Below are 25,777 nucleotides of genomic sequence, written 5' to 3' on the forward strand. Positions count from 1 at the left end.
TCTATACCTACTGAGCTGGAATATATATAATGCATGTTTATGCTGAGGGCAGATGGAGATGTACGTTCTGTTGCAAATTGCTCATAAATCTGTCTCTTACAAGGCTCACATATGGGTCATGGCCACAAGTAACCTGCTTTGTGAGATGTGTCAATATCACTGAGAGAGGAAACAGCTTGCATGTTGCAGATTTGGAGAAACCGGCCCCCTGGGACAAACTGAGCTTGTCTTCATTGTGTCTCCCGCAGCTTGAATCTCCATCTGATTTCTTCTCTCAAACCACCACTCCCAGAACTCTCAGTTTCTTTTTCTCAAAAATGTCATCATTGAGGACTGGTTGTATTTCTATTTCTTAGTGATGCGTAACTCTTATTTCAAGTTAATTTTTTAATTTATCTTTTCACTAGAAATTAGTGAAAAGCTTAAGCTGTTATTTTCGCGGTAATGGCAGCAACTGTTTAAACCCTGTTCATACAAAAATGAAGCCCATGCATCTGGTGTCCATGGTAATGTAAGGAAGCAGTCACTGAGGAGGTTGTTTAAAAAGTGCAAGCTGTTTTTAGAACGGCGGAGCAGAGCCGTGAGCTGCTCAGAGCTACGCTACGGAGGCTCATTTCTTGGTTTCCCTCATCAAACTCATCAAATACACAATTCAACAACTCCAAAACGCTCTGGTGGACAAGTTGTGACCTGCACATTCACCACGCTATGAGATAATAACGGAGCGTTATGAGACAGAGTTGTTTTCGAGGTAAATTCATGTAAAACCACGGATGCATGTTCCCGTCTGAGGCATGCAGTTTTTCGGCAAGCACTCTCTGTATTTACCTCTAAAACAACTGTCTGGTAACGTTCCGATATTATCTCATAGCGTGGTGAATGTGCAGGTCACAACTTGTCCATGAGAGTGTTTTGGAGTTGTTGGATTGTGCATTTGATAAGTTTGATGAGGGAAACCAAGAAATCCCTGAGAAGCTTGCAGTTCTGCTCTGCCATTCTATAAACAGCTTGCACCAACAATTAAAGGTAACAAACCTACTCCTAAAACTGTAGGGATTATGGCAATGGGCCAATTTGCAAAATGTTGAACTATCCCTTTAAGTCAGGTCAATGCTTTTGAGCACGAGTCTGATGATGATGCTAATGCTGCTGCTTTGACTGGGAGCCAGTATCGGCACAGATTGACTGTTTGTGTGAGGAGACAGCTGTTGAAGGAGGTGATCGGAGCTTTGAGGCACATGTTTAACAATGGGGGGCTGAGGTGTGTATGGACCTTCATTTAGGGCCCATACACATGGTACCAATGAAAATCAATAACGATGTGTAAAGTGGCTGCTTTGGCACTGGTGGACATTACCAAAGCGAGATGAAAGTAGGAACTGGTCTTGGTTTTCTGGTCCAGGACGATGATGTCATTTGTGAAGGCTTAGTTTTATAATGATTGGAACAAAACACAAGCTCTACCTTTTAGAGTCACTATGTCACTATGGTAAGACATAAAAGGACAAACTGTCCTACATTTTCATCCTTCACAGCGTGTCCCTGTGATTTGTGTTCTCGGGTTACGTGTTGCCTTTTCTTACCCATTCATCCCCGGCCAGCTACTCGCGTGATTCCTAGCACATAGCACCCTTGGGAGCTCTCCCTCCCCCCCGGATCCTGCCCTGCCCCTGTGCTCCATCCGTCCCCACCTCCCGCCCCTTCCATTTGTTGCCATGGCGACTAATGCTGGCGACAGCCCGGCCCTCCAGCTGAGGCGGTTTGGCAGACTCCTCTCCCCATTTGATGGAGGATGCCAGTGCGCAGATTAACGGGGCCGACCTACAGACGCTGGCATCTCTTCACAGCTCACTTGGCCTCAGTTCTCTCGGCTAAATAGGTATTGATCTAGATAATGTATTCTGATAATCTGTGTGAGTCCCTGTTTGGGCCTGCTCAGTTTTAGAGGGGTAAGGGAAGGAAAGAAGGAATGAAGGAAGCAACAAAATTAAGTCTTTGCCTCTTTTTCAGGGCTGCATACCTCTGCAGGGATGCCAGGTGAATGAACTCACAGCAAACCCAGACGAACCAGGGAGACATCTGTTTGAGATTGTACCGGGTAAGATCCACTTGCTCCTCCTCTTCCTCCATCCTTCACCATCTCTTCCTCCCACTCCACTCTTTCAACATGCCCTGCAATCAAACAAACACAGATCTCACTTGTTGTCTCCTAGTTCACTGTTCATGCCACAGTGGAAATACATGCAGGGACATGGTTGCAGATCCGTTATGGCTGACATATAGGCCTACAGTAAGCACAGCTCCAGACTGCCCCTAAATGGCCGGAAGATGCGACTCAATGAATCTGGTATCACAGGTGTCAGGCCAATGCATGTGAGGATCATGAATGAAAAGGAAATGTGAATATTTGCTTTGCAAGTTGATTTACAATGTGAACCCCTACATTTTTCTGCATGCACTCCTAAAAATTTAAGTTAGGGACAACTGTGCTCATAGAAAAAACCTAAGTCTGGAGCCCTGTTAAGGATGGCTGGTTTGAATTGCAGTCAGTAAATTCACTCTGTTGTAAACACAACACTAAAACATGCTTTGTGAGATCAGATCACTGTGGAATCATATTTGGCCTCTAAACTTACTTTTAAGATCTTACAGTTGCTGGATTACTCATTCACTCTCCATTTCCCTAACACATTAACACTTACTAAATTTATTTATAATCTATCTCGGGGTAGGCTACATTATTTTACTTTCTGGTGTTAATGTTCCTTTTATTTTATTCTCTGTCGCTTTGGATACAAACGAGTGAAGCAAACTAGCAGCTGGTGTGCCCAACCTTTGTTGTCATGACAACAACAATACACCCTATAGAAGGCGCACTAGTGGTAGGTATACAGGGAGATTCATTGTTATGGTAACAATAATAAAGTGTTAAGGTTTAGGCCAGAAATGACTCTGCTGTGTTAAGGTAGCTACTACACTTGGTTAGGTTAGGAAAAGATGGTTTGGGTCCTACTTCCTTAAGGTTAAAGGACCTTTGTCACCATGGTTACAACAGTCCTGTGTTAATGATGATTGATTAAAACTGTGTTTCTCCGTAGCCTTTCTAGTTACTAGACTGATTACAGAGGCAAAAGTATTCATATGTAAACAGGTGATTTTAGGTATGGACCCTATTGTTTAGTAGGCTATGTGCACCAGTGAAGTTAATGCGTTCACTGTCAAGATGCAGTTTTGTGTAACTTAGAGGTAAACACATGTTGTATTAAGAAGAAATACATTTAAAAACCAGTAGTCTATGTTTCCGCCCTGAAAAGGAAAACCTGGAGTAAGATCAGCACCATCCTCTTGTTGCTATTCAGCTTTCAGACAGCAGGGGGCACTGTTAGCCAAGGATGATCTGCAGCAAACCTGGTGACACGTCCTGGTAGCAGCGTCGCATTTGCAGCTCCTGGAGCGTGAAAGTCAATTCTGGCAACAAACAAGATAAAATAAATAGAAAACTAAATGGCACCTCCATCATTCTGAGCCACCGTGTGACTGTACATCTCAGGACTGTTAGTGAGCCGTCATGCTCCACATGCCGTACCCAACACACTCACAAGCTTTGCCTGTGGCTGAGCAGCCCAGCAGTTAGACTGACCTCCTGTGACCTTTCATGGCTCTACTCAATCAATACAACACTTATTTTGTACGTGTTCTGAGCTGCGTATTTGTTGTTGTGCGCATTTAACCATTAACTGCACATAGTAAAAAAGAATATAGTGTTCAGAAGTGTACGGTAGGCTACAGTGTTAATATGGACCACCTTACAGTGTAACCATAGTCCATCCTACTGTTCCTCTCTATCACTCTGTCATCCTGTGACTGTTTGCTCAGAGGTCTCTCTTTGTGTTTAGAATGGCTGCCAGGCTTGTAAGTCTCTGTGTGTTTTCTTTATGGCCTGTCAACATAGCAGGGGGGTGTGAACCCCAATGAGCTTCTAACTTATAGCTTCTTGCAGACAGGCTCTGCACTCTGGGAGAAAAAATGAGAGAGAGCGAAAAGGTAGATAAAAATGCAGAGAGCCAGAGAAGAGAGGTGTAGAGAAAGAGACAGACTGGTCAGAAGAGACAGTCGACATTTTATTTTATTTTAATGTTTATTTAACATGATGGTCTGGGCAAGACTTTATGGTTGAAATGTTGATTAGTTGTTCTTTACAGTGTGGATGCTCCTTAGTTCAGGTCAGCAGCAGTAGGAGTCAGATTGTGTTTCCGAACGGCCTAGATACATTCTTCCTCCTGCAACAACTCGATGCTGACTACATCTGATGTTTACAGCGTATTAGATTTGTCGGCTCCAGGGGGAGAAACACATGAGTTGCTCTCCTCTTCCTGGAGCCTGTAATCGGCTTAGACTGATGAAGGCTTTATTCACTCCTGTTGTATGAAATGAATGGACTTTGAGATTTCAGACTTCATAGTAAGGCTTCAAGGAGGATAGTGCCTCTTTAAAAACAGTCATTATGGTGTCCAGTCATGAACAATAGGGCTTCAAACTGAGAGGCTTATTGGTGAAAATCACCTGACGTGGTGACTAAGGTAGAAAATAAATCTCTGTGTTCAGCTCCCAGCTCAGTGAGCCCTCCTGTTTCCACTCTTTTACTCTACTATTAACTCCAAACTCTTCAGGCTTTATCAAATAAACTATGGATCTTGTTTGGATGTAAACCTGTATCCCATTTATTTATCCCTTTATTGTTACTAGTTAAACTAGTAACAATAAAGCTAAATGGGATACAGGTTTACATCCATTACATTATTACATACATTATTGTACAGCACTTTGGACAACTTGGGTTGTATTTTTAAATGTGCTATATAAATAAATATGTATTGTATTGCACTGTATTGTAAAATCAAGATGCAATGCAAATTTATTATCAGTAGTCTATTATCAGAAAATAAATAATGACCAGTTTATTGCTAAAATTAATTTTCCAGCAAAGACAGAAATGTGGATGGTATTCTATTCTTGTTTTGTTTTTGGATACTTGCCACTGTTTTCTGATGTTTTAGGGACCAAATTAGTAATCAATTGATCAAGAAAATAATCTGCAAATTTGTTGACCGTGAAAATGATCATTAACTGCAGCAGTAATTCAATTTTCATTCATCTCATATTTATTAAGGTTAAGTTGAACATACTATATTTTATTACCCACGAACAAGTCTAAGACATTGTTCATCTTTTGGTATTCTTCTGGTAAGTTAGTTTTTATTGGGATAGGTAATGGAAAAGTTTAAAAATGCACCGTTTTGTGTGCAGTGTATTGTACAGGCCTAAGCAGTCAATACCATACAAACAGCACAAAACCACACATCTGAAAACATCTATTAGCACTCCCAGACGGATAAACCCTCAATTACAGGTCAAGCCAGCCCAGAAATGAAGTCGTTTCGTTTTCTATCAGAGCTGATAAATCAGCTGCTGACTTTCTCTCACTTTCAGCGCTGCTTTGTCCACTGTAACAGAAGCTTTGTCCTTCAGAGGAGCCCGGGGACCTTGACTGTTCATCTGGGTCACGTCATTGAATGATGGACTTTGCTTTTCTCTGACTTGCTTTCTGTGCGTGCGTGCGTGTTTGTGTGTGCAGCCACAGGCCAAATCATGTTTATTGTGGAGATATGGGGTACCCAGCCCTGTTGCACAAGGTAGATACAAGATGGATAGTTGTTACAAGATGCTGAGCCACTGACACACACACATACACACACTAACGCGTATGTCAAATGTCTCCAGTGCACAATGTGTTTTCCTTTTTTTTTTTTTTCTTGACTGTGGGTAAAAAGCTATTAAAGCAGACTGGGGACACTTTCTCATAAACTGAAGTTGGAAAAGAAAAAAAGAAATCATTACTCGGTACATGTCTTGTGGGCAAACAATCTCAAGGTCATAGCCACTATGAAATCTCCACGTGCACATTTATCCTGCAGTATCTTCGCTGAACACTGTGCAGTGGAAGCGGATGGATAACAAAGCTCAACTTTATAATATTTATAATTTCCTCTCGGCTTTTGGGTGAAACATCAGCAGCAGTTCAGTGTGCAAGCAATTAAAAATTGGACTCCCAAATTGTTTTTTTTATCAGTATGCAGCCCAATGCAGACAGAGGGAGCAGGGCACCCAAACAAAGCCATGTCATGTGGTTGAGTCAGAAGTCTGAGCTCGTCTTAAAGCCTGGAGGAATTAAGGAAATGGGCAAATAATTAGTTATTTTAAGATATTCTTTGTCTTTAATGGTTGACTCAAGGCTATAAGCTCTCTGTTGTGGTAGTGTGAAGCAATTAAGCCATCTGGGAAACAGCACACACACACACACACACACAAATCACACTTGCGCCTGTACAAACGTGACAGCTCTTGCTAATTCATTATTGTGGGCTGGCCCACACACTCACATTCATCCATGCATATCCCAGAAATACCATTTGTCAAAGACACACCAACAAACCCACCTCAGAGTTCAGAGTCCTGTTTTGTCACCTGAAACATAAAACTTTTAGTCTTTGACCTTTGTGACATTAACACAACTGTACGTGTTGGCCGTCAGTTTAATCTTAACAAGACTGCAGGGTACACAAAAGAGGCCTAAAGGAACATTTCACAATGAGATTTCAGATGCACCAAAGGAATAAGTGATTTTAATTCTTCTGTAATATTCGTTTAAAGGGATAGTTCAACATTTTTGGCAAATTGGTCCATTGCCATAATCCCTGTAGTCATAAGAGTAGGTTTGTTACTTTTAATTGTAGGTGCAAGCTATTTATGAATGGCGGAGCAGAGCTGTGAGCTGCTTAGGGCTACGCTACAGAGGCTAATGGTATTTCTTGGTTTCCCTCATCAAACTCATCAAATACACAATCCAACAACTCCAAAACACTCTTGTGGACAAGTTGTGACCTGCACATTCACCACGCTATGAGATAATAACAGAACGTTACGAGACAGAGTTGTTTTCAAGGCAGAAGAAAACAACTAGAAGCAACTTACATGTTGGTTTGTGCTCGTATTAAATAAACACATGTAACATGGTAATAAGTTAGAAGTTAGAAGCTGTGTTTTCTGCTGACTTTCTTCCAGTCTCTGTGCTAAATTAAACTCAGACTTCAGAACAGACAGAATGTAATCTCATGAACGTCATATACTGACTTAACTGTACAATGTGCGTTGGATTTGCTTTGCTTTAGATGTTAACCAAAGTCATACAGGTCTATGAGCCTATATGGTTATCTGTGGTGGTTATTGGATATTGTGTCTTCAGCTTGGTGGAGCCATTCAAAGACACCAGTGACCACCTCAGACAGCTTCTGCTTCTGATTGGTAAATATTTAGAAGAGTGAGAATGCTTCTTAATCAACTTACTGTAGATAAAGCTATTTGGTTTGGAGAATACCGTCTTTGGCGGTGTCGTTATAATCAAAAGATGTTGAAATATTCCTGGTCCCACACTTCTCACTCACTGGTTACAGGTTGAAGCCTTGACATTGTGCCATTCTGTGACAGAAAGCAGAACATTTGAGTTTTAGATACAAAAAGTCACAGAAAATTGTCTATGAATCCTATCTGACTGAGGGAAGAATCCAAAGTCTGTACTGCCTGTATCTCACTGAGATTGATTGGCATTGTGTGTGTGTTTATGTGTCTGTGTGTGTACAAGTTTGTTTGGCAAAGATTGGAGGACAGCCCATCTCCAAGTTACTGCACACACACACACAGAGAGAGAGAGAGAGAGAGAGAGAGAGGGGGAGAGGGAGAGAGGGACAGACAGGGGAGAGAGAAAGCCTTGTTACACTCCTCCTCAGGGATTTGCTTCTCCCCAGGGGAGCTGAGGGAACGGACCTGCTGCCCACACTGCTGAATGAGAGAGGGACAGGAAGAAAAGAGTGAATGAATGGACAGAATAGACGAGTGAGGAGCAAGGAGTGGGACTCGTTTGACGGGTTTTGTCTGGGCTGGCATCGAGCATGCCTCACTGGCAGGTTCTGGCCATCAGTGCTACCTGCGTACTGATCTGCTTCCAAACGGGCTTGGTGCCGGCAGAGAAGCCGCCTCTTCATGCTGCAGCTTTAGGCCGGAGCCAGTCCCAGCCCCAGCCTGCACCGCTCTCTCAGACATGGGGCCGGTCTGCTGCAAGCCGGACAGACTGAAGAAACAACATCTCCAAGGTAACGGGAAACAGATGCTGGAGATTTTTTTTACAAGAGTAGTAGAGACTGGACTGGAGCGCCCAAGTGGCTTTGAGACTGATGGGATCTACAGCTTAGAACACACTCTTATTTGTGGCTGTTTTGCATAGCATTAAGGTACTGACTCCTATTTATATGCAAGAAGATACATTATATAGTTAAACACTGGATTAAAATGTCCTATGGATGAGCAAAGATACTCAGAGTGAAGTTTTGCTGCAATATTAGTTACATCAGTAAACTGTCTATCTCTGTAAAGCATTTGAATGTGTAGGTGTAAATTCCTTTTCAGCAGATTTATTACATTTTGCTTTACTCTTTTTTTATACATTGCATCATAGAAATTTCTCTCTTTCCACAACTGTTCTGGTCTAAAGTCAAATAAAAGTAATTTGGTCACAGCAGCTTATTTAAACTGTACATAGTTACTTTACTTGTCAGTTATTTGCATGATTGATTTACACACCACTGGTGCAATATGACTTTGGTTCGATGTATACTGTACTGTGTGTCACACCTACAGTAGAAATACTGTGGTGACAGCTTGTTTTGTCCACAGCAGTGCATGCTGGGTGTCTGTGGTTGTATGAACTATGAGGATCCTTAGTCTGGCCAACGCGTATTTTTCAAGTAATATTTTAATATCTTCTTTGCACTTTTGATCCAATAACCACATCACTATCAGTGTCCTGTAAAATGAGTCTCATCTGGACAAGGCTGCAACAACAGCTTGTCATGTCATAAGTGGAAAGTCGTGGTGTAGTCGCATCAACATGTGAATTGTCTCAGACTCAAAAAAAAAGGTGATGGTATGAGGCTGGACATATTTATCATCATGTAGTTATAACTGACTGCATATTAAGTACAATCAGTGCTACTGGCTGCACCGACTGGTCCTCAGTTGCCCCCCCCCCCCCTCTGTCTGTCTCTCTCCATATTCACTAACGCTTTTGTGTCTCTCTATCCGTCTGTATCTGTCTGGCTCTTATTCTCTCATACTAATAACAAGCAGCACAGAGGTCGTATAGCTAATCCCCAACCAATTCAAAGAGCCCAATCATCAGTCCCATTATTAATAGAGGACATGGCCTCAGGGACAAGACATATAGGCTCCTGCAATAGTGTAGAATAACTGCAAAACTGTTTGCTAGGTGTGTGATGCTTGAATACACTATTTCTATTATCTGGAGTTGAGTTATAGCAGCTGCTTATTCAGGTCACATGGTCTCAGCTTGATACTCTTACTCTGTTGCTTTGATCGTTGGTCTGATGTCTTGATATTCTGTTTCTGTGGGTGGTTGATGGTCAAGAAGTGTTGCCATGGCGCAACAGACTGAGGTAATGAGAAATTAGCCTCCTGGTCAATGCAACGTTTGCTAATTGGTGCATCTACATACAGGAGACATCTGGTTTCGTTGAGTTGGAGGGATACAAACTTTCTGGACAAGTAGAACAGGGCTAACCTTTGTCTAGCAGTTGATGGTTAGTAACAGACTCTAACATCAGAGCTGTTGCCACCCCCAAAAAATGTAGCAAGTTTATTTCAATGTGGACTAAAGCTATGTGATTACTCATTCATAAAGTGATTATTTGTAATTAGAAAAACAATATGGGAATGCCTCAAGCATCCACACTAATTAATGACATTTATCTGGCCCAATACTGTTCATTAGCATAGAAACACCTCAGGGCTTCTGAATGCAAACTAACAATTTCATCCTTGTTAGAAAATAAGAAAGTTAATAACTCAAAATTTTAATTTAATTCACACTCTAATTAGCTCAGTGGAGATAATAAAAGTTTGAAGTTAAAATTACCCACACTCTGATATATTCAGAAAAAAGTGCATTATTACCACACATGCCTGCTCTCTGGTGCTGACCACCACCACCACCCTGTCCCATACTGACAATTTAATAAGTTCAAGCAGTGGCATTAGCAAAAAATAACGGCTCCTCCTCTGCACTGTTAAAACCACCTGTGCCTCATCCTCCCTCCTTTCCGTTCTTAATCTCCCATTCAACAGTGACTAAGAGCTGTCTGACATTTAAGAACTGCAGCTATAATTATCAAGAATATATCTTCAATAAACAGACACTCAACACGCAGCATCCCCTGCTGTAAACACTTCCGCCTCCTCACAGACTCAAATGTCAACCTCCGTAGGATCGGCGTGAGGAAGAGCTCAAATCAAATTCATCACTGGGACTTTGAGAGGACAGCCCAGTTTGATGTGTGCCACTGTGAACCCTGCAGTCACTGTTATCTTAATTGGCTCCAAAAAAAGGGACCTTTGTAATGCTCATCCATCCAGGCTCGGATGTTTCCAATGATTTTGGTTTCTGTCAGCTATGTCAAGATTGATTTTAAGTGGCTTTGTGCGCGTGTGTGTGTGTCTTATCAGGTCATGATTCACTGAGGAGGAAGTATTGGATGAGCTCAGGCTCCTTCACGTCTGAGTTTTTCACATGTCTGATTTGCCTGTTTTCCTGAGGACAAATGTTCAATTTCTACTCTACGCATCCATGCACACACTGCACACGTGGTAAAATATCAAATAATTATAACTCAGGGTTCCTATTTCAAAATTCCAGACTTTTCCAGACCCTTATTTCCAGACTTCTCTGTAAAAAAATTCAAATAATTTGTGACATTTGAGTAATTAGATGTGTATCATGTAAATAAATGATGCAATCAATCGTTTGTTTTCATTATTCTGAATGTGTATGCCATTATGTCACCAAATAATTTCCAGGAGATAGGTACAATAAGGAATACAAAATAATTTTCCCAAATAACTTCAGATAAGACTAAACCCAGATAAGTATTATAAATACATTTCCATACAGTTTCCATTTTCCATACTTTTCCAGACCTGAAATGTATGGAATCAAATTCCATACTTTCCATACTTGCGTAGGAACCCTTATAACTCCTCAGTATTTTAAGACAGTGGAGCACATGTGAAGACAGGCTGCAGTGTGTTGTTCCTCATGACAGTGTGAGTTTGCAAAGCTGGGTGACAATGGCACTTAACTTTATGACACCACTGTTTATATTTGGATTCCCTCCTCACAGCTAAATGGCTGTGACAACAATGACTGTGACTGTGGCAACAACACCATGCAACACTAATGGATGGACCAGCAGAGTAGAGAATATACATAGCGGTAGTGAATTTATAGACTGTATTAACTGTCTGCTGTGTCTGTGTGTTTTCAGCGTCACAGCAGATCACGTGTTGCACCTTTGTGCTGCTGTAGAAGAAAAAGCAAAGACGTCCAATGTTCTTGTCTTGGTCTAACGTCACTGTGAACTGTTTTGGTTACATGTGTCTCTGGTCAGCTGTGAACTTTGCTTACCGTACGTTTATAAATTCAAGAAATTATGAGAAATAAGGCTCAAACATCTGCAGCATCTTCTAAATGCCTTTCATGAAAATGTGAACGGCATTTACAGGCACCTTTGCTGCAGGACAGGAGGGTTACACCACAACTCCAGAGCATTCAAAGTTCAGCAATTGTGCCATCTAGTGGTCTGAAGCCCTTATAGTACATTAGTTGAAACCTGTGTCAACCCCGGACAAAGCAGCTTGCTCAGCTTTAGATTTGTTTTGTTTTTTTCTCTCTCTTTCTACTTTTAACATTTAATGGTCACGTATTTCTCCATTTCATTTAATTTCATTGTTGGATGAATTCCAGGTATCGATATGTGAATTAACCAGTGGGTGCACAGTTTGATGGTAAATGGACTGCACTCACATATCTGTCTTATTGACCATTCAAAGCACTTTACACTTCAAGCAAAGAATGAACTCTTAAAACAGGCCACACAGGTATCAATCAGTCAGCCACAACATTTCCTGTTTTAATGATATGGCTGTTTGGATGTGACATGATATATGGAAATCTATAATATGTCCACAAATAAATTCTAGGATAAATTCCAATGTTCCCAAGCACAGAAGTGAATGTTTGCAGCTTGTGTTTATTACCACTAACTTCTACTTTGATAATTCTTCATTGTTGTTTCTGTGTAAAGGGTGACCAGTGAAGAAAGGGTTTAATTGTTTGGTCTAAACTGCTGTGTTTTACTGTGCATACATAACAATAAACTCATTGAATCTTTAATCCTGAATCTTACCTCCTTTTCTTTGTCTGTCACTATAGGAGGAACAGGAGAGAAGGACCGGGCACCAATCAGCCATGAATCCTTCCTGCTCATGGCAAACTCCCAGACAGACATGGATGACTGGGTCAAGGCCATACGGCGGGTCATCTGGGCGCCATTTGGAGGAGGTAAAGCCAAACCTTTGACCTGAAACATGAGATATGATCACAGATTCACATTACTGAACACGTTTGACCTCGTAAAAATGAACAACAATTAAAAACTCTAGGCTTTTTCTAAAGGAATGTCAGGGTTACAGGAAGTAACACAATGCACAGATGAACAGCAAAGGGAAACATATAGTAAAAGGCAGAGCAAAACCAGCAAGAGAAAGGCCGGAGTTTTTGCTTATTCAGAGAATTTGAAGATATAATTTTCCTCAGTGAGGTTGAAAAAGATGAGAGCTTGGGAAAAACTAAGCCAGTTCTTTCCACGCCTCAGCCAATAACTATTTACATTTCTATGCAGCAGTTCCTGCAACGAGATATTGCTGCTGATATAGGAAAAGATCGCCCCGCTATATCTTCATTATATAAGTGACCAACATGAGCCCAGTCATGCAGAGTATCATCTACCCTCCTGATGTGTATCATTCCTTTAGCTGGCAGTTCATTCTCACCCTGATGACTCTATTCCTGGTGTCAAACTCCTGCACCGTGTCTGATCAGAGTTTACGGTCTATTCCAGTATAGTATAGTGTTTAGATTCAAAAATAGAAGATCTAGTGCTTCTTTTATGTTTCTGGCACCTGTTGAGGTGAGCCTGATGACTGATAAAGGGTCAGCACATTAGAAACTGCATGTACTGAATGCAGTCTGTGCATTATGGGATGTTTTTCTTTCTGTTCCTACACAGTCCCTCTCTGAGGAGCTCTGAGCCTGTGGTTAGTTCTCACCCTGTCTGCTCCAGTCTGGATGTCTAACTAGTGTATTTGACAGGGGGCCAGAAATATAAGCAGGTCCGTCTGGGTGTGAATTTGGGACACAAGGAGCAGCTGAACAGGGTGGTGTTGGGTTACAAAGGAGCAGTATATTAATAGGGGCATAAATGTAGAATAACACACCGATGATATAGTATATGATGTCACTGGTCTCATTTTAAACTTTGCCAAGTTTAAGCTCTGCTGGCAGAGCAGAGACAAGCAACTACTAGAGCTACAACTAATGCTGATTGGTACTTTCTCATGTTTCATACATGTCTGAAAAATACAGTATATAGAATAGAAAAAGGCATCAAATTTACACATTTGAGAACAAATGGAAGTAAAGAGGTAAACTGCTATTTGATGATTTTGGTGAAAATATATTCTGTCTAGTGAATAGTAATAGAAGATGAAGATGAATTATGTCATTATGCATAATTCCCTTGGTTCAGGTTAAAAGGAAAGTAAATATTGGATTTACACTATAAAAATACAAACAGTCAGCAGTTAAATCATCTCATGTCAGTGTGGTGTTCTGCCTGTTTCCACTGCTAATGAGTGGAACAAATGAATCACTGCAACTTTAAAATGCAGGAAACTACAAATCAATTATGCTGAGTGAGTCAATTCTGGCTCCGCTGTGGCACAGATGATAAAGGAGTGAGGGGGGCAAAGCATAGGACACATAGACCAGCATTAATGCACTTTAAAAAACTGAGGAAGGAAGAATCACGATCACACGTAACACCAATCTATAAAGTGTGGTGATCATATGTTATTGGTTGGTGCACGCTGGCTCGCCCATATTTCTGTCTGCCCTCTCAGATTGACAGGCCAGGGGGTGTCTGTCTCTCGGCTCTCGGTCCAGAATAGATCTGTCGCCAACATATAGACCTGTCGTTAACAGCAGCACGGTGGTCACAGCACACTGACCCCCGTCTGCCGGTCGCATTTCTCTACTCCGTCAGCTGCAGGCAGCTTCCACCGCTCCGTCCCCCTAACTCCACTGTAGCTGGGTTCTTTGGTCCGGGACTTTGTAAATGCAGCGTTAATCTACCAGAGGAGTCCAATGCCTGAGCCAGAATGGATGACCCTGGTGAAATGTGGATTTGGGATTTATGAGAAACGCTCCCTGCTGCTGTGCAGCTCCTGCTCGGTGAATTACTATGATTATTGTGAGCTGTCTGCCAGCTGTGACTGCTACAGCCAGTCAACAGGTAACAAACAACAGTAATTTATTGACAGGTCGACAAGGTTTAACCTTTTCTTGCCCAGTGTGTTTAGAATGACTTCATTATGTAGAAATGTGTAATTGATGTTTGAGCCTTTGTTTATGGACATTGCAGAATTGACCTTCAGGATCCTCAATGAGAAAAAACACTTTGAGATCATAAAATCATTCAGTTTTCTGAAGTGTCACAAGACTGCTGTGAGACTAGTTTGACTATGAGACATTCAGACTCAAGATTCATTAAGAAGTGAGAGATGGAATATTTTTGTGTCAGCGCATCATTAAAATTATGTTGTTGCCAGTAAACAGTAAATAGGTAGGCCAGGGATGGCTGGAACATTTCTGACATTTTGCTTGTTGCCCTGAATGGTCATTAAAACCGATGTGCAATGTTGTTTGTATGTGTGTGTGATCTTTTTTTTTTCTTCTTTTTTTTCTCCAGAGTTTTTTATCTATTATTTTCTTGTTGTATTTATTTGATTATGTGACCAATTTCATTGTACAAGTAAAGTCTACGATCTAAGATTTTAGCCCGTATCTTGCATCAGCTTTAAGCCAGTATTTTGCCAGTGTTAACAACACAAACACACACACACACACACAAAAAAATGTGATTTAATCTCACACAACACAAGGAGTGAAATGTTACAACTGTCCTCATAGTCTGTCTTAATTGTAACATATCCTGGAGTCCAAATGTACATCTTGATAGACAAAAGTAAAGTTAATAAGGTGATTTACTCACTTCATATTTCAAGTTCCCTCCATCTCTCCCCAGGGATCTTTGGCCAGCGTCTGGAGGACACTGTGCAGTATGAGAAGAAGTTTGGCCCCAGGCTGGCCCCCCTGCTGGTGGAGCAGTGTGTGGACTTCATCAGGGAGAGGGGTCTGGACGAGGAGGGCCTCTTCAGGATGCCAGGACAGGCCAATCTTGTCAAAGAGCTGCAGGAGGCCTTCGACTGCGGCGACAAGCCTCTGTTTGACAGGTGGATACAAGAGTGTTACTATATCAGCTTTTGTGAGTTAATGAAAGAGCAACCAGTTGACTGTGTCTGTCTGTCCTCCCTTGCAGTAACACAGAGGTCCACACGGTGGCGTCCTTACTGAAGCTGTACCTGCGAGAGCTGCCCGAACCCGTCGTTCCCTTCTCCAAATATGAAGACTTTCTAACCTGCGCACAGCTTTTGGCCAAAGATGAGGAGGAGGTTTGTGCAGTATATACTCCCTTGTTTACATTTGTGTGTGTACAATATTTGTGTGTCTGTGTGTTAATGTGTCTAAAACTGTTGCAATCTGTGTTTTATCAGGGGGTCCAGGAGCTTGGAAAGCAAGTTAACACTCTACCTCTACCCAATTTCAATCTCCTTAAGTACATATGCAAGTAAGTACTATCTGTTTTTTGATACTTTCATGCCTATTAAATGTATAATATTTGATTTACACAGTATGGAGCCACTGACATATCCACATACTATACGTGCTGTAATTTATTTTCCTGCCTGGTAGTTTCATTTTTGATAAAAACACATTAAATTAATTTATTAAATACAACTTACATATTGAACTGTGTATCTTACATTAGATTCCTTGATGAGGTCCAGTCCCACTGTATTGAAAACAAGATGAGCGTCCAGAACCTTGCCACGGTATTTGGACCAAATATCCTTCGACCCAAGATGGAGGACCCAGTAACTATCATGGAAGGTATGGAGGACAATTTCTCTTCTTTTTTATTAATTAATTCTATTCATGTATATGCATTGTGTTTATGCACCACTAGGAGTAGCATCTCTTGTATCTGATACAATGACAATAAAGTTTCTATTCTATTCTTCTATTCTATTTTAGTGGCTTCATGGTAAAGTAAAAAAAAAAGACAGAGGTTTAACACACTGAATGTAAAGCTAGAAACTCTGTGTGAATGTGGTCCTTCCTGTCCAGGCACCTCTCTGGTCCAGCACCTGATGACCGTGCTCATTAGGGAACATGACCGTTTGTACTCAGGGAGGGACCAGGAGGGACCAGCCATACCCCAGACGGAGCTCCCCATCCAGGGGCATCAGCTCCAACACCGCAGCCTGGGGGCTTGGATCTCTGAGGAGGACCTCCAGAGCTGCCCGGTCTCCAACCCCGACCAAGAGCTGCACAGCAGTGCCTCTTCTCTGGATGCCAAGCTGTGTGCAGCCGTCACACCCACCCAGTCCCCGAACCCAAATCCCATACCAAAATCAGGAAAGGGGGACACAGTGGTCAGCCCCAGTAAACAAGCCAAGACCTTGCCCTCCTGGAAGTACTCCTTCAAAAGTTCCTCAGCGCCTCGTTCTCAGCCGCAGGCCAAGCAAGGTGTTGGCAGCAGCTCCACGGCAGATACAACCAGTGTGTCTTCTGGTGGCGGAGGGAGTGGGGGTGGAGGTGGTGGTGGGGGCAACTGGCTCATGAACGGTTTGTCCTCTTTGAGGGGACACAGGCGCACGTCTTCAGGCGAGAGGTCCAACCGCGACCGCGACTCCACGGGCTCCTCACAGAGACTGTCCACCTACGACAACGTCACCTCCTCCTCCAGCATGGGGAGCGTCCCCAGCGTGTCCAGCACGCCGTGGTCCACCTCCTCCTGCGAGATCTCCGTCCCCGACTCAGGGAGCGAGCCCTCGGGAAACCAGAACTGCGTAGTGGGGAGCGAAAGTGGGGAGAAGGTGGAGTGGATGGAGAGCCAGAGGGAGGCGGACAGAGGAAGGGATGGAGGGATGACGACAGAGCCCAGCTCGGAGCAGGACAGCTGTGAGGCCATGGAGCTGTGCAGCAGCAGCGCCGCCTGCAGCGAGAACGGGAACACGGCCATGGCGCCTGGCGTGCCGTCCATTATCATGTCTGAGGATGGAGATGGAGTGAACCTAACACTCAGCACTCTGGTGGAAGAGCTGAAGGACGAGCTGAGGAAACAGAAGACGACCTATGAGACAAGGATACAAAAGTAAGTGTGTAGTAGGATCCACAACACTTTACACCAACATCTTTGTTGTACAGGTAAACCGGTTGTAATACACATACAAGACACACAATGGCAGATATGGTGGCTCCTTAAAGAGAAACGCTTGGGGAACTTATAAGAAATACTGTAGTATGATTTTAAAAAACACACTCTGAGAATCCTGACCTTTAGTTTCTACATGTAAACACAGGATCCTACACTTCTCATAATGTAACTCACTTGTATCTATTATTAGACCCTCTCTGCCTGGTGGAGGCCCACAGTGCTCCACACATCCAGGTTATAAAGTAGGCTTTGTGTAAACAGAGTCTCTCGGGCAAAGCTGAGATAATGTCATCATCATCATTTTCTCAGACCTGCTTCAGACCCACAGCAAACACTCTCTTTGCGTATCAGTCACTCCTCCTGGCCGGGAATCACTGACTGTTAGTCTGTTTCATCTGGATTGAAACAGTTGAGTATTAGTAGTGAATGCCAGTAACTGAAGCTCCACCACTGGTCGACCCACTGCAACATTTGGTCCCAACAATTTCTATCAGTGGGGAATGTTTGAAAAAAAGCACCCTGAAAAATGTTGGATAAACCTTTTGACTATTTAACAATCAGTTAACAGTCAGTCTCTGGTGTCTTGTTAGAGGCAGAGTTTGTTTCCCAGACACAGACGGTGAGCCGTGTCAAAATAAGATACAGTTATAAATAATGATATTCTGTCACATCTAACCTTGTCTGTGAATAACCTGAAGAACACACTGCCAAAATCACAGCACAGTATTTGTCTTTCATTTATGCGTGTGGTGATTTGTCAGATGACATTGCAGCAAATAGGACACAATGATGTCAGTTTTCCACTCCTCACAGGATTATTTTAGAGATGCAAAATATAGAGGCGATAAACTAACAAGTAATAAGCTGCCAAACTCTCAGGCACTGTGACATAATGACTTATATTTTAATAATTATGTTGTGCTTTTTCTGTATGAGGTGAGTGCTTCTTAGAACACCTGCTTTAATTTGTTCCCAACATGCTGGGAACATCTCCAAAACACGATACCAAAGGTGGTTTGAGAATGACTAGATACAGTGCCAGTAAGAGCAAAAACTTGCCCAGTGCAGCAAGCCACCTTGTAATGTAACAAAAGATTAAAAGTGAATGTCAAAGATCTCAACTGTCTTCCTTGTTCTGACCTCCTCAGACTGGAGGAGTCCAGCGCCGCCCTGTGTGCACAGATGGAGCGTTTGGAACAAGAGATGGAGCAGGAGAAGAAGAAGCAACGCATGCTGGAGATCAAACTACGAAACTCTGAGCGGGCAAGAGAGGACGCAGAGAACCGCAACCGGCTCCTGGAGAAGGAGATGGAGGATTTCTTCTCCACACTGGGAGACCTGGCCCTGGGTGCGAGGACTAGCGACATTTGATAACGTGTGCGGCCCAAAACTGTGGCTGTCATCGAGGTTAATATTGTAGGGGGGGGGTTAAGTGTCTTCGAACATCCTTTTCAGTGCATCAGGGCATTCCTTCAAAACAAAAAGCAAAACAAGAAAATAAAGGAACCGGCCATATTTGTGTATATTCAGGGCAAACTGAAATGTGGAGATGATGGAGGTCATTCTGAAGGACGTCGGGTCTGACAGCGTGGTCCATCATCTCCGTTATGCACCAGGTATCGACTCTCTTACGTACGGTATGCGCGAATTGGTAACGAAGGCAGTCCTCCTACGATCACACTCCTCGTGACCGGTTCAGGGTTTGTCTTGAAGGCGGGACTGTAACGGTGCAGATGCCTGAATGTGACTGATGGAACTTCATGTAACTTCTCCGACCCTCTCTGCACTGGAGAGCACTGACCACTACTCTACAAGGACACTCAGCGAGGTGGATTCACGCTGAAACTGGACGACCTGCTAGAGACACTGACGTTGAATGCAGACAGCTGACTGATATTTATCTTGAAGGAACACTAAAACATATTGGGAAATATACTTATTGGCTTTTTTGCAGAGAGTTACCTGCTGCTGTTGCTGCTGCTGCTGCTAACACACGCTGCTGAACACCACTGTCTTAGTTCTAGCCAAAAATACATTAAAAAAACTAAGTATTTCTTTCCAGAGAAGGCTGTTTTGTACTTCCAGGCTCCCATAGAAGCTCAGGTTCTTGCTTTCTATGGTGTACAGTACATGTAAGCAGAGTCTGATCAATGGTCCAGTAGGTTTGCTGCAGTGTGACGTTTCCTGTGGGTGCAAACTGCGGCGTGCGTCATATGATGCCACAGCAGTGTTGCCAACCCACCGACTTGGTCACTTGATTTAGTGACTTTTCAGAACCTTTGAGCAACTTTTTTATTTTTTTTAAATAGGCCTACACCTTGCAAAAATCTAGCAACTTCTTGAATAAACTCTCAAGCAGTGGGCAGCTGTTGTGAGTCAGTTTAACAAAATTGCATAGTATTGTGTGTTTGGGACTTTGTCAGGCAGTTGTACAGTTGTAAACACTCAATCTGCCTGTCAACACCCAATATTAATACAGACTGTGGTTAAAAAGTTCAGGCCTTTATGCTAAACTAAGCTAGCTGGTATTAGCTTTATATTAGCATACGAGTGTGGTATCAATCCTCTCATCTAACTCTCAGCAAGACAGTGAATAATATTGATTACCAAATGTTTTCCTCACAAGATTTCTTCAACTGTGCTGTGGGTTTATCCAGATTACAGCAAAAAAAAAAAAAAAAACACAAATCTTTCACCGCCTGTAGCAGAGCTGGCTAAGTAGCCTAAACTGCTTTTCCTTTGGCTGGATTTAAGGTGCATTTAAATGTGACTTTTTTTTTTCCTTTTTCTTTTTTAAATCTTGTGAACAACACAAATTAAACTCAAATCATCAACTCTTCAGCCAGAATCTCAGATGGATATCTCAAAATCCAGACAAATTACACCAAAGCCATTACCATGGCTAGACAGTATTAATTAGGACTTTAGAAAATATACTGTTTTTGTAATTTGGGTGAACTGACTCTTACACAACAGTGGTAGCTTTAGCAGAGGTTCCTCCACTTTATCCTCCCCTCCTGTATTTGTATTGCAGACATTTCTTTGTGTTTTACCACAGTGTAAACACTGAAGCATTTTCAGGAAACTAACTTTCCAATTGCTCTTGGTAACAGAGTGAAACTGAGGGACCTTTACTGTCGCTGCCTCTTTGTCCTCAGGCCCTTCCAGTGCCTCTCGTCACCATCTACATGGTTTCCGTGTCCATTTGACGACAAAGTCTCAGTCCGCGGTTCACACCGCACATAATAGATGTCATTATACCTTTAATGTACAGATGATACAACAGGGACTACGAAAACAACTATTCAAGCATTTTCGACTTGGCGCATGCTGCCTCATTTCACAGGGCGATGAGGCTCAGTAGGTGAAGACCATTTAGGGTACACAGTAAATACCAAAGCTGGACCGCCTCAGCTGTTCACTCACTCAAAAATCTGAATGGCCTGCCTGGAAGCCATGTTGATTTTGGCACACGAAGCTGAACACTGCCCTCAAAAAAACAAAAAAAAATAAAAAAACAAAACAATGGAATTTCCTGGTCGTGCCTTCAGGGAAGTGTTGTTACATAGGAAAACTGTAGTGTTGCTTGCTTGTCCAGAGATGTAGTGCATATATTCGCCCATAGTACACACAGTGGCTGCATTGGTGTTGGTTGTTTCTTCTTTTCTTTTCTTTTCTTTTTAATGTGGCAACAAACTGCTGAAGATGAATAACATGATCTCCCTAAAGAAGGTGCCAATTTTTTTGAAAGTGAATTGAATGGAAGTTTTGAATTAAGAATGTATACTTGTTGTGAATGTAATGTGTTGTTGATGAAACCAGCCTGATGAAAAAAAATGGAAACGATTAACAAACAGGAGGGGAAAAAAGGCAAAGACTGCATTTCTGATTGCAGTTATCTGGCTGATACTGAACATGTGATGCTGTGGGAAACATCACATCAGGTAACTGTGATGTGTTTTCTAGATCTGGTCCATTGGATTATGAATCTTATGTTTCCAAACTGAGGAGTTGCAGATATCTGTTTTGTGAGAATTGCATGTGGTTACATTGCTGAAAATGTTTTTTTTAGCATCTTAATACCAATCAGAAGAATGAAGTGGCATTTGTCTTGGTAAGGGCCCTACAAACAGTTTAAGTGAAAGTGTGCTTTTGGTTGAATAATGTGACTGTACTGTTCTTTTTTTTATATTTTATAAAGAAACATAAAATCAGTGGATTTACATTACCCATTTTAATTGCACAGGTTTACAAGGTAATTCTCTTTTACAGTTTTATGCCTATAAACAACCACCACAGTCCACAGTATGATGGTCTCCATCTATAGCAGGTTCTTTGATTTCAAAAGAGACATTGATTTTCCACTTATTTATGTCTCCTGATCAAGACTGAGTGTTTCTTCTGTCTCTGCTGATCATCTATGGTGCTTATTTATTATGAATTTCCACTATTGTAATGAATGGACATGTACGGGAATAAAGGTGACAAAGCTCATCTGTAACATCAGTGAATTTGGAGTATTTGATCTTATTGAATAAACTGTGTTCACTCTTTCTTTTGATGTGACTGTTGAAAAATGTATTGAAAACTGGGCTATGAAGCAGCCTTTTAAGAATGCTAGTGGTTCAGCAGAGAAGAGTGTCCAGTAACACTTTATAATAAGTACACACTATTAAGCATTATAGCATTAAACACAGAATTCATCATTTATAACACATTATCATTAGTATGTAGTTTATAAACACAGTTAAAAATGTTTTACTCATCATTGATAAGCACTAACTGTATTTATAATGAGTATTCATGCGTTATAAATGAAGAATTCAGCATGCTTAACTAATGTTTAATAGTGTGTTACCAAGTGTCCCACCACTTATTTTAAATTATAAATACAATACACATGAGTATAATAAAGTGAGAGTTCCCAAGTGATTGAAGTAGAATTCATAAATATGTGGAGTAAAGATGTGACAATGCAAATGTGCCCATAAAAAGGAAGCCAGCTTGGATACATTCTTAAAGCAAGTGCACAAATAGAAAATGGTGAATAGTGTGGCATTCTGTGAGGTCAGATTCAGCCAAAACTCACATTTCAGGTTGTCATGGGAAAGAGGAGGAACATCTTCATCATCTGAGCTCAGTTTTATTGAGCTGCAGTTCACAAGATCAGACTAAAGACAGAGACCTCATCACAGGGAAGAGCTGAAGGAGGCTGCAGTCAAGACCTGGGAGGGAATAACCAGGTTAGATCTTACCATGACTGCAAATAAAAAGGGATTGTGTACACAACAGTCAATATAATTACTTTCACTTCATGTGTACATGTCCAGTTGCTTCTAACACAGAAACTAAAGGTTAACGGACCTTACACCACTGAAGTAGTGGCTGCCACCAGCAGGAACTGTCTGGCAGCATGATGTTACTGGAGAAAGATGACATACAGCCATAAATCAAAGTGTATTTCTTTTATTTGCAGTACATGTTTTTTTATTTTTGAGTTTTTTTTTTAAGAGGTGGCATCATCAGATCCCAGTGCGTGTATTCTAGTAGTGCACTTCTTTGTTGGTTGCGGTTTTTGGGACGCGTAGATCCAGGAATTCTTAAAACTACTTGCATGGCTGGATTCACTAGCAAACATTACAAACCAGCACCATACATATAATGATTTATAATGATCTTTTTTGTGTTTATTAACATTATTGTCTTCACCACGTCCCAAATCAAAGTCTGTCGGCCATGTTGCGACTTTTGAGAACTTCCCGTCTCTAAATCCAACCGTGGCTGACAGGTCTGTTTGGTGGGTAAGACTGATTACGTAACATTATGACTATAAACAAGTCACAGAAATAAAAATTGATCTTATTCATAAAAAAGGAAAACATGGATTGACAGTACCAAACATTTTCTTTACCTTCAGGAGACAGCTAACAAAGGCTAGGCCCATCACATACTACTAGCACAGTTTGCTGAAGGTATTGCACATTTAGTTTAAAAAACAAAAAAAAAAGAACAAAAAAAAAAAAGAACAAAAAAAAATACATATAACAATTCTCTTACTTCTAGGTGAAGTATACATAATGTACAAAACTAGAAGTCTGTTGAAACCGACAAATAGTACACTTTCAAATAAATAAATAATGGAATCTGTTATTCACACGTCTTCAATAGCTAATTCTGCAGGCGACTAAATATATGCAAGAACTGGCAGAAATTCAGCGTGAGGTAGTTCATCAAAGTCGACTTAAATCAGAATGACATTGTTTGGAGAGATGCAGTAATAATAATTAAAAAAAATAGCAACAACAACCTAAGAAGAAAAAGAAGAAAAAACAAACAACTCAAATTTAAGCCCCTGATGTTGGGCGAGAAAATTAAGAGCACTTTTGACAACAACGTTTTTTTTTTCTGATTGGTTCTTTTTAGCTAATTGGACAAACGGACTAGTATGACAAAGGGACACATGTCACTTTTTTCTCCCTGCTATTGCTGCCTTTTTACTGTTTAAGTCCTTTTTTTACTCCATGTCTGGAGTCTGGACAGTTTCATTTGTTGCTGTTGTGATCAACGGCAGAGTTAATCAAGTGTTACACTGGACTAATAAAGCTCTGCCGCTGCTAACACTGCACCTTGCTAGCAAACTGATGCTTATTATCCATCTGATGACTGAAAGAGAGCAGAAGCTGTTGTCTAGTTATGACATATTGTATATTGTGTTAGGTATACGCGTCACAAATTAAAATGGGTTGCACCACATCAACTAGCTTTTCATGTAGAGTTGTGACCTCATATTTACATCCGACTGCCAGGTTAAGCCAACACTAGCTTGATAACATTTACTTTTTTTTTAACATTATCTAATTTGTAGCTACAATGACTAACAAAGCTAACATTAGCTTGATAACATATTAAACGCCAACCGTTTGTAGCAACCGTAACTAACAAAGCTAACATTAGCTGTATTAGAATAACTGTTGAGTAGCTCAGTGACGAAGCTGACATTTGATCTTTTCATTATTACCCGTATATGATGAATAGTAGAAGCATACAGAGCGATGCATTATGGTCAACACTCCTGTTAAATATTAAAGGAAACTGGCTTTTTTAAATTTCAAATAAATTTCATAAAAATACAACTATACACCTCAAATTACAAAACATTGTTAGACGAGGCGGCCAAAGAAAACCAATTATGTTAAAGAGATATTTCCCACTAAATATGAACTAATGCTAATTCTGAAATATGCATACTTGGCGTACACACATAAATAAAGCAAAGTTATAACCTTATTATGTTACAGCCTATAATGCTACAATTCCAGTTTAGATCTCATTGTGACAGTGCTACGGATCATCACTCAGGTTTTTACTAGCAAAGATGTTTTCATGGTGCAACCCTGTTTAGTAAATTACTAGTTTGAAACGAAATGTTGTTGCTAAGAACTTAAGACGGACACACACATTAAGTGTTGAATGAATGGCTATATCTGTGTTTAACCATACATAGTTGGCAGACAATAACAAGTTGCACAGCAGAGGTACAGAGTACGCTACAGTCTACAGACGACCTCTTTGTTTCGAGCTTACTAGGTGAATGTCCATGTCAAACACTATGACATGTTCTCGACAGATAGGCTGTCTGTTACATGTTTGGACAATCCTTGCATTGTGCTGTATGCACTGTCCACAACACCTGTTCATGATCCATGACAGAGTACAACACATCCAGACTCATACTGACACTTCCAGCAGGCAGAACTGCTGCTGTAGATGGTGCAAATAGCTAAACTAGAAAACACCATCGACTCCCTTTGTTTTATTTTCTTATAACCGTGATGTTCATGATCTTCAGCAGTCATCGAACAGTTCTGCCTTGATCGATTCAAGCTAGTTGACATTAAATCTGTCAGAAACCCTGTGGTTGTTTGGCTCTGCCTCTCAAAAACGTGTCTGTGCATTTAGCCTGTCTTTCAGCTGTAAACTTTTTCCAAAACCATTCACAAAATACTGTCAATGATGAAGAGTTCACTCGTTAAGTTTTCTCCTGTAGTTCAACTTGCTTACTTGAACTTTCTCAATTTGTTTTCCTTACTTACAATCATCACATTGAATTAGTACTCAAAAAAAGCCAAAAAACTGTTATTGAACCTATATTTCGGTTGCTGTCACTGCAAAGAAATACTTCTTTTTACTTT

General features: G+C 41.2%; 1 protein-coding gene across 4 annotated transcripts in view; it reads left to right on the plus strand.

Moving 5' to 3' along the window:
- arhgap22b (Rho GTPase activating protein 22b) overlaps positions 1–19,750 on the plus strand; it is a 31,073-nt gene extending 11,323 nt beyond the window's left edge. Inside the window, exons 1-9 of one of the 4 annotated variants that reach the window (XM_085761541.1) lie at positions 1,747–1,879; positions 2,011–2,098; positions 12,398–12,526; positions 15,330–15,537; positions 15,624–15,756; positions 15,859–15,932; positions 16,134–16,255; positions 16,493–17,522; positions 18,734–19,750. In XM_085761541.1, coding sequence (XP_085617667.1) covers positions 12,451–12,526; positions 15,330–15,537; positions 15,624–15,756; positions 15,859–15,932; positions 16,134–16,255; positions 16,493–17,522; positions 18,734–18,956 — 1,866 coding nt within the window. In that variant the 5' untranslated portion in view covers positions 1,747–1,879; positions 2,011–2,098; positions 12,398–12,450 and the 3' untranslated portion in view covers positions 18,957–19,750. Of the gene's footprint in view, positions 1–1,746; positions 1,880–2,010; positions 2,099–7,693; positions 8,208–12,397; positions 12,527–15,329; positions 15,538–15,623; positions 15,933–16,133; positions 16,256–16,492; positions 17,523–18,733 lie in introns of those variants that run through there. The other 3 variants (XM_085761539.1, XM_085761540.1, XM_085761538.1) reach the window with 3 other exon arrangements.
- The last annotated feature ends 6,027 nt before the right edge of the window (positions 19,751–25,777 follow it).

This window comes from Trachurus japonicus, chromosome 19, assembly GCF_045865225.1.
Source record: "Trachurus japonicus isolate A0001 chromosome 19, Traja_1.0".
Classification (NCBI taxonomy): Eukaryota; Metazoa; Chordata; class Actinopteri; order Carangiformes; family Carangidae; genus Trachurus; species Trachurus japonicus.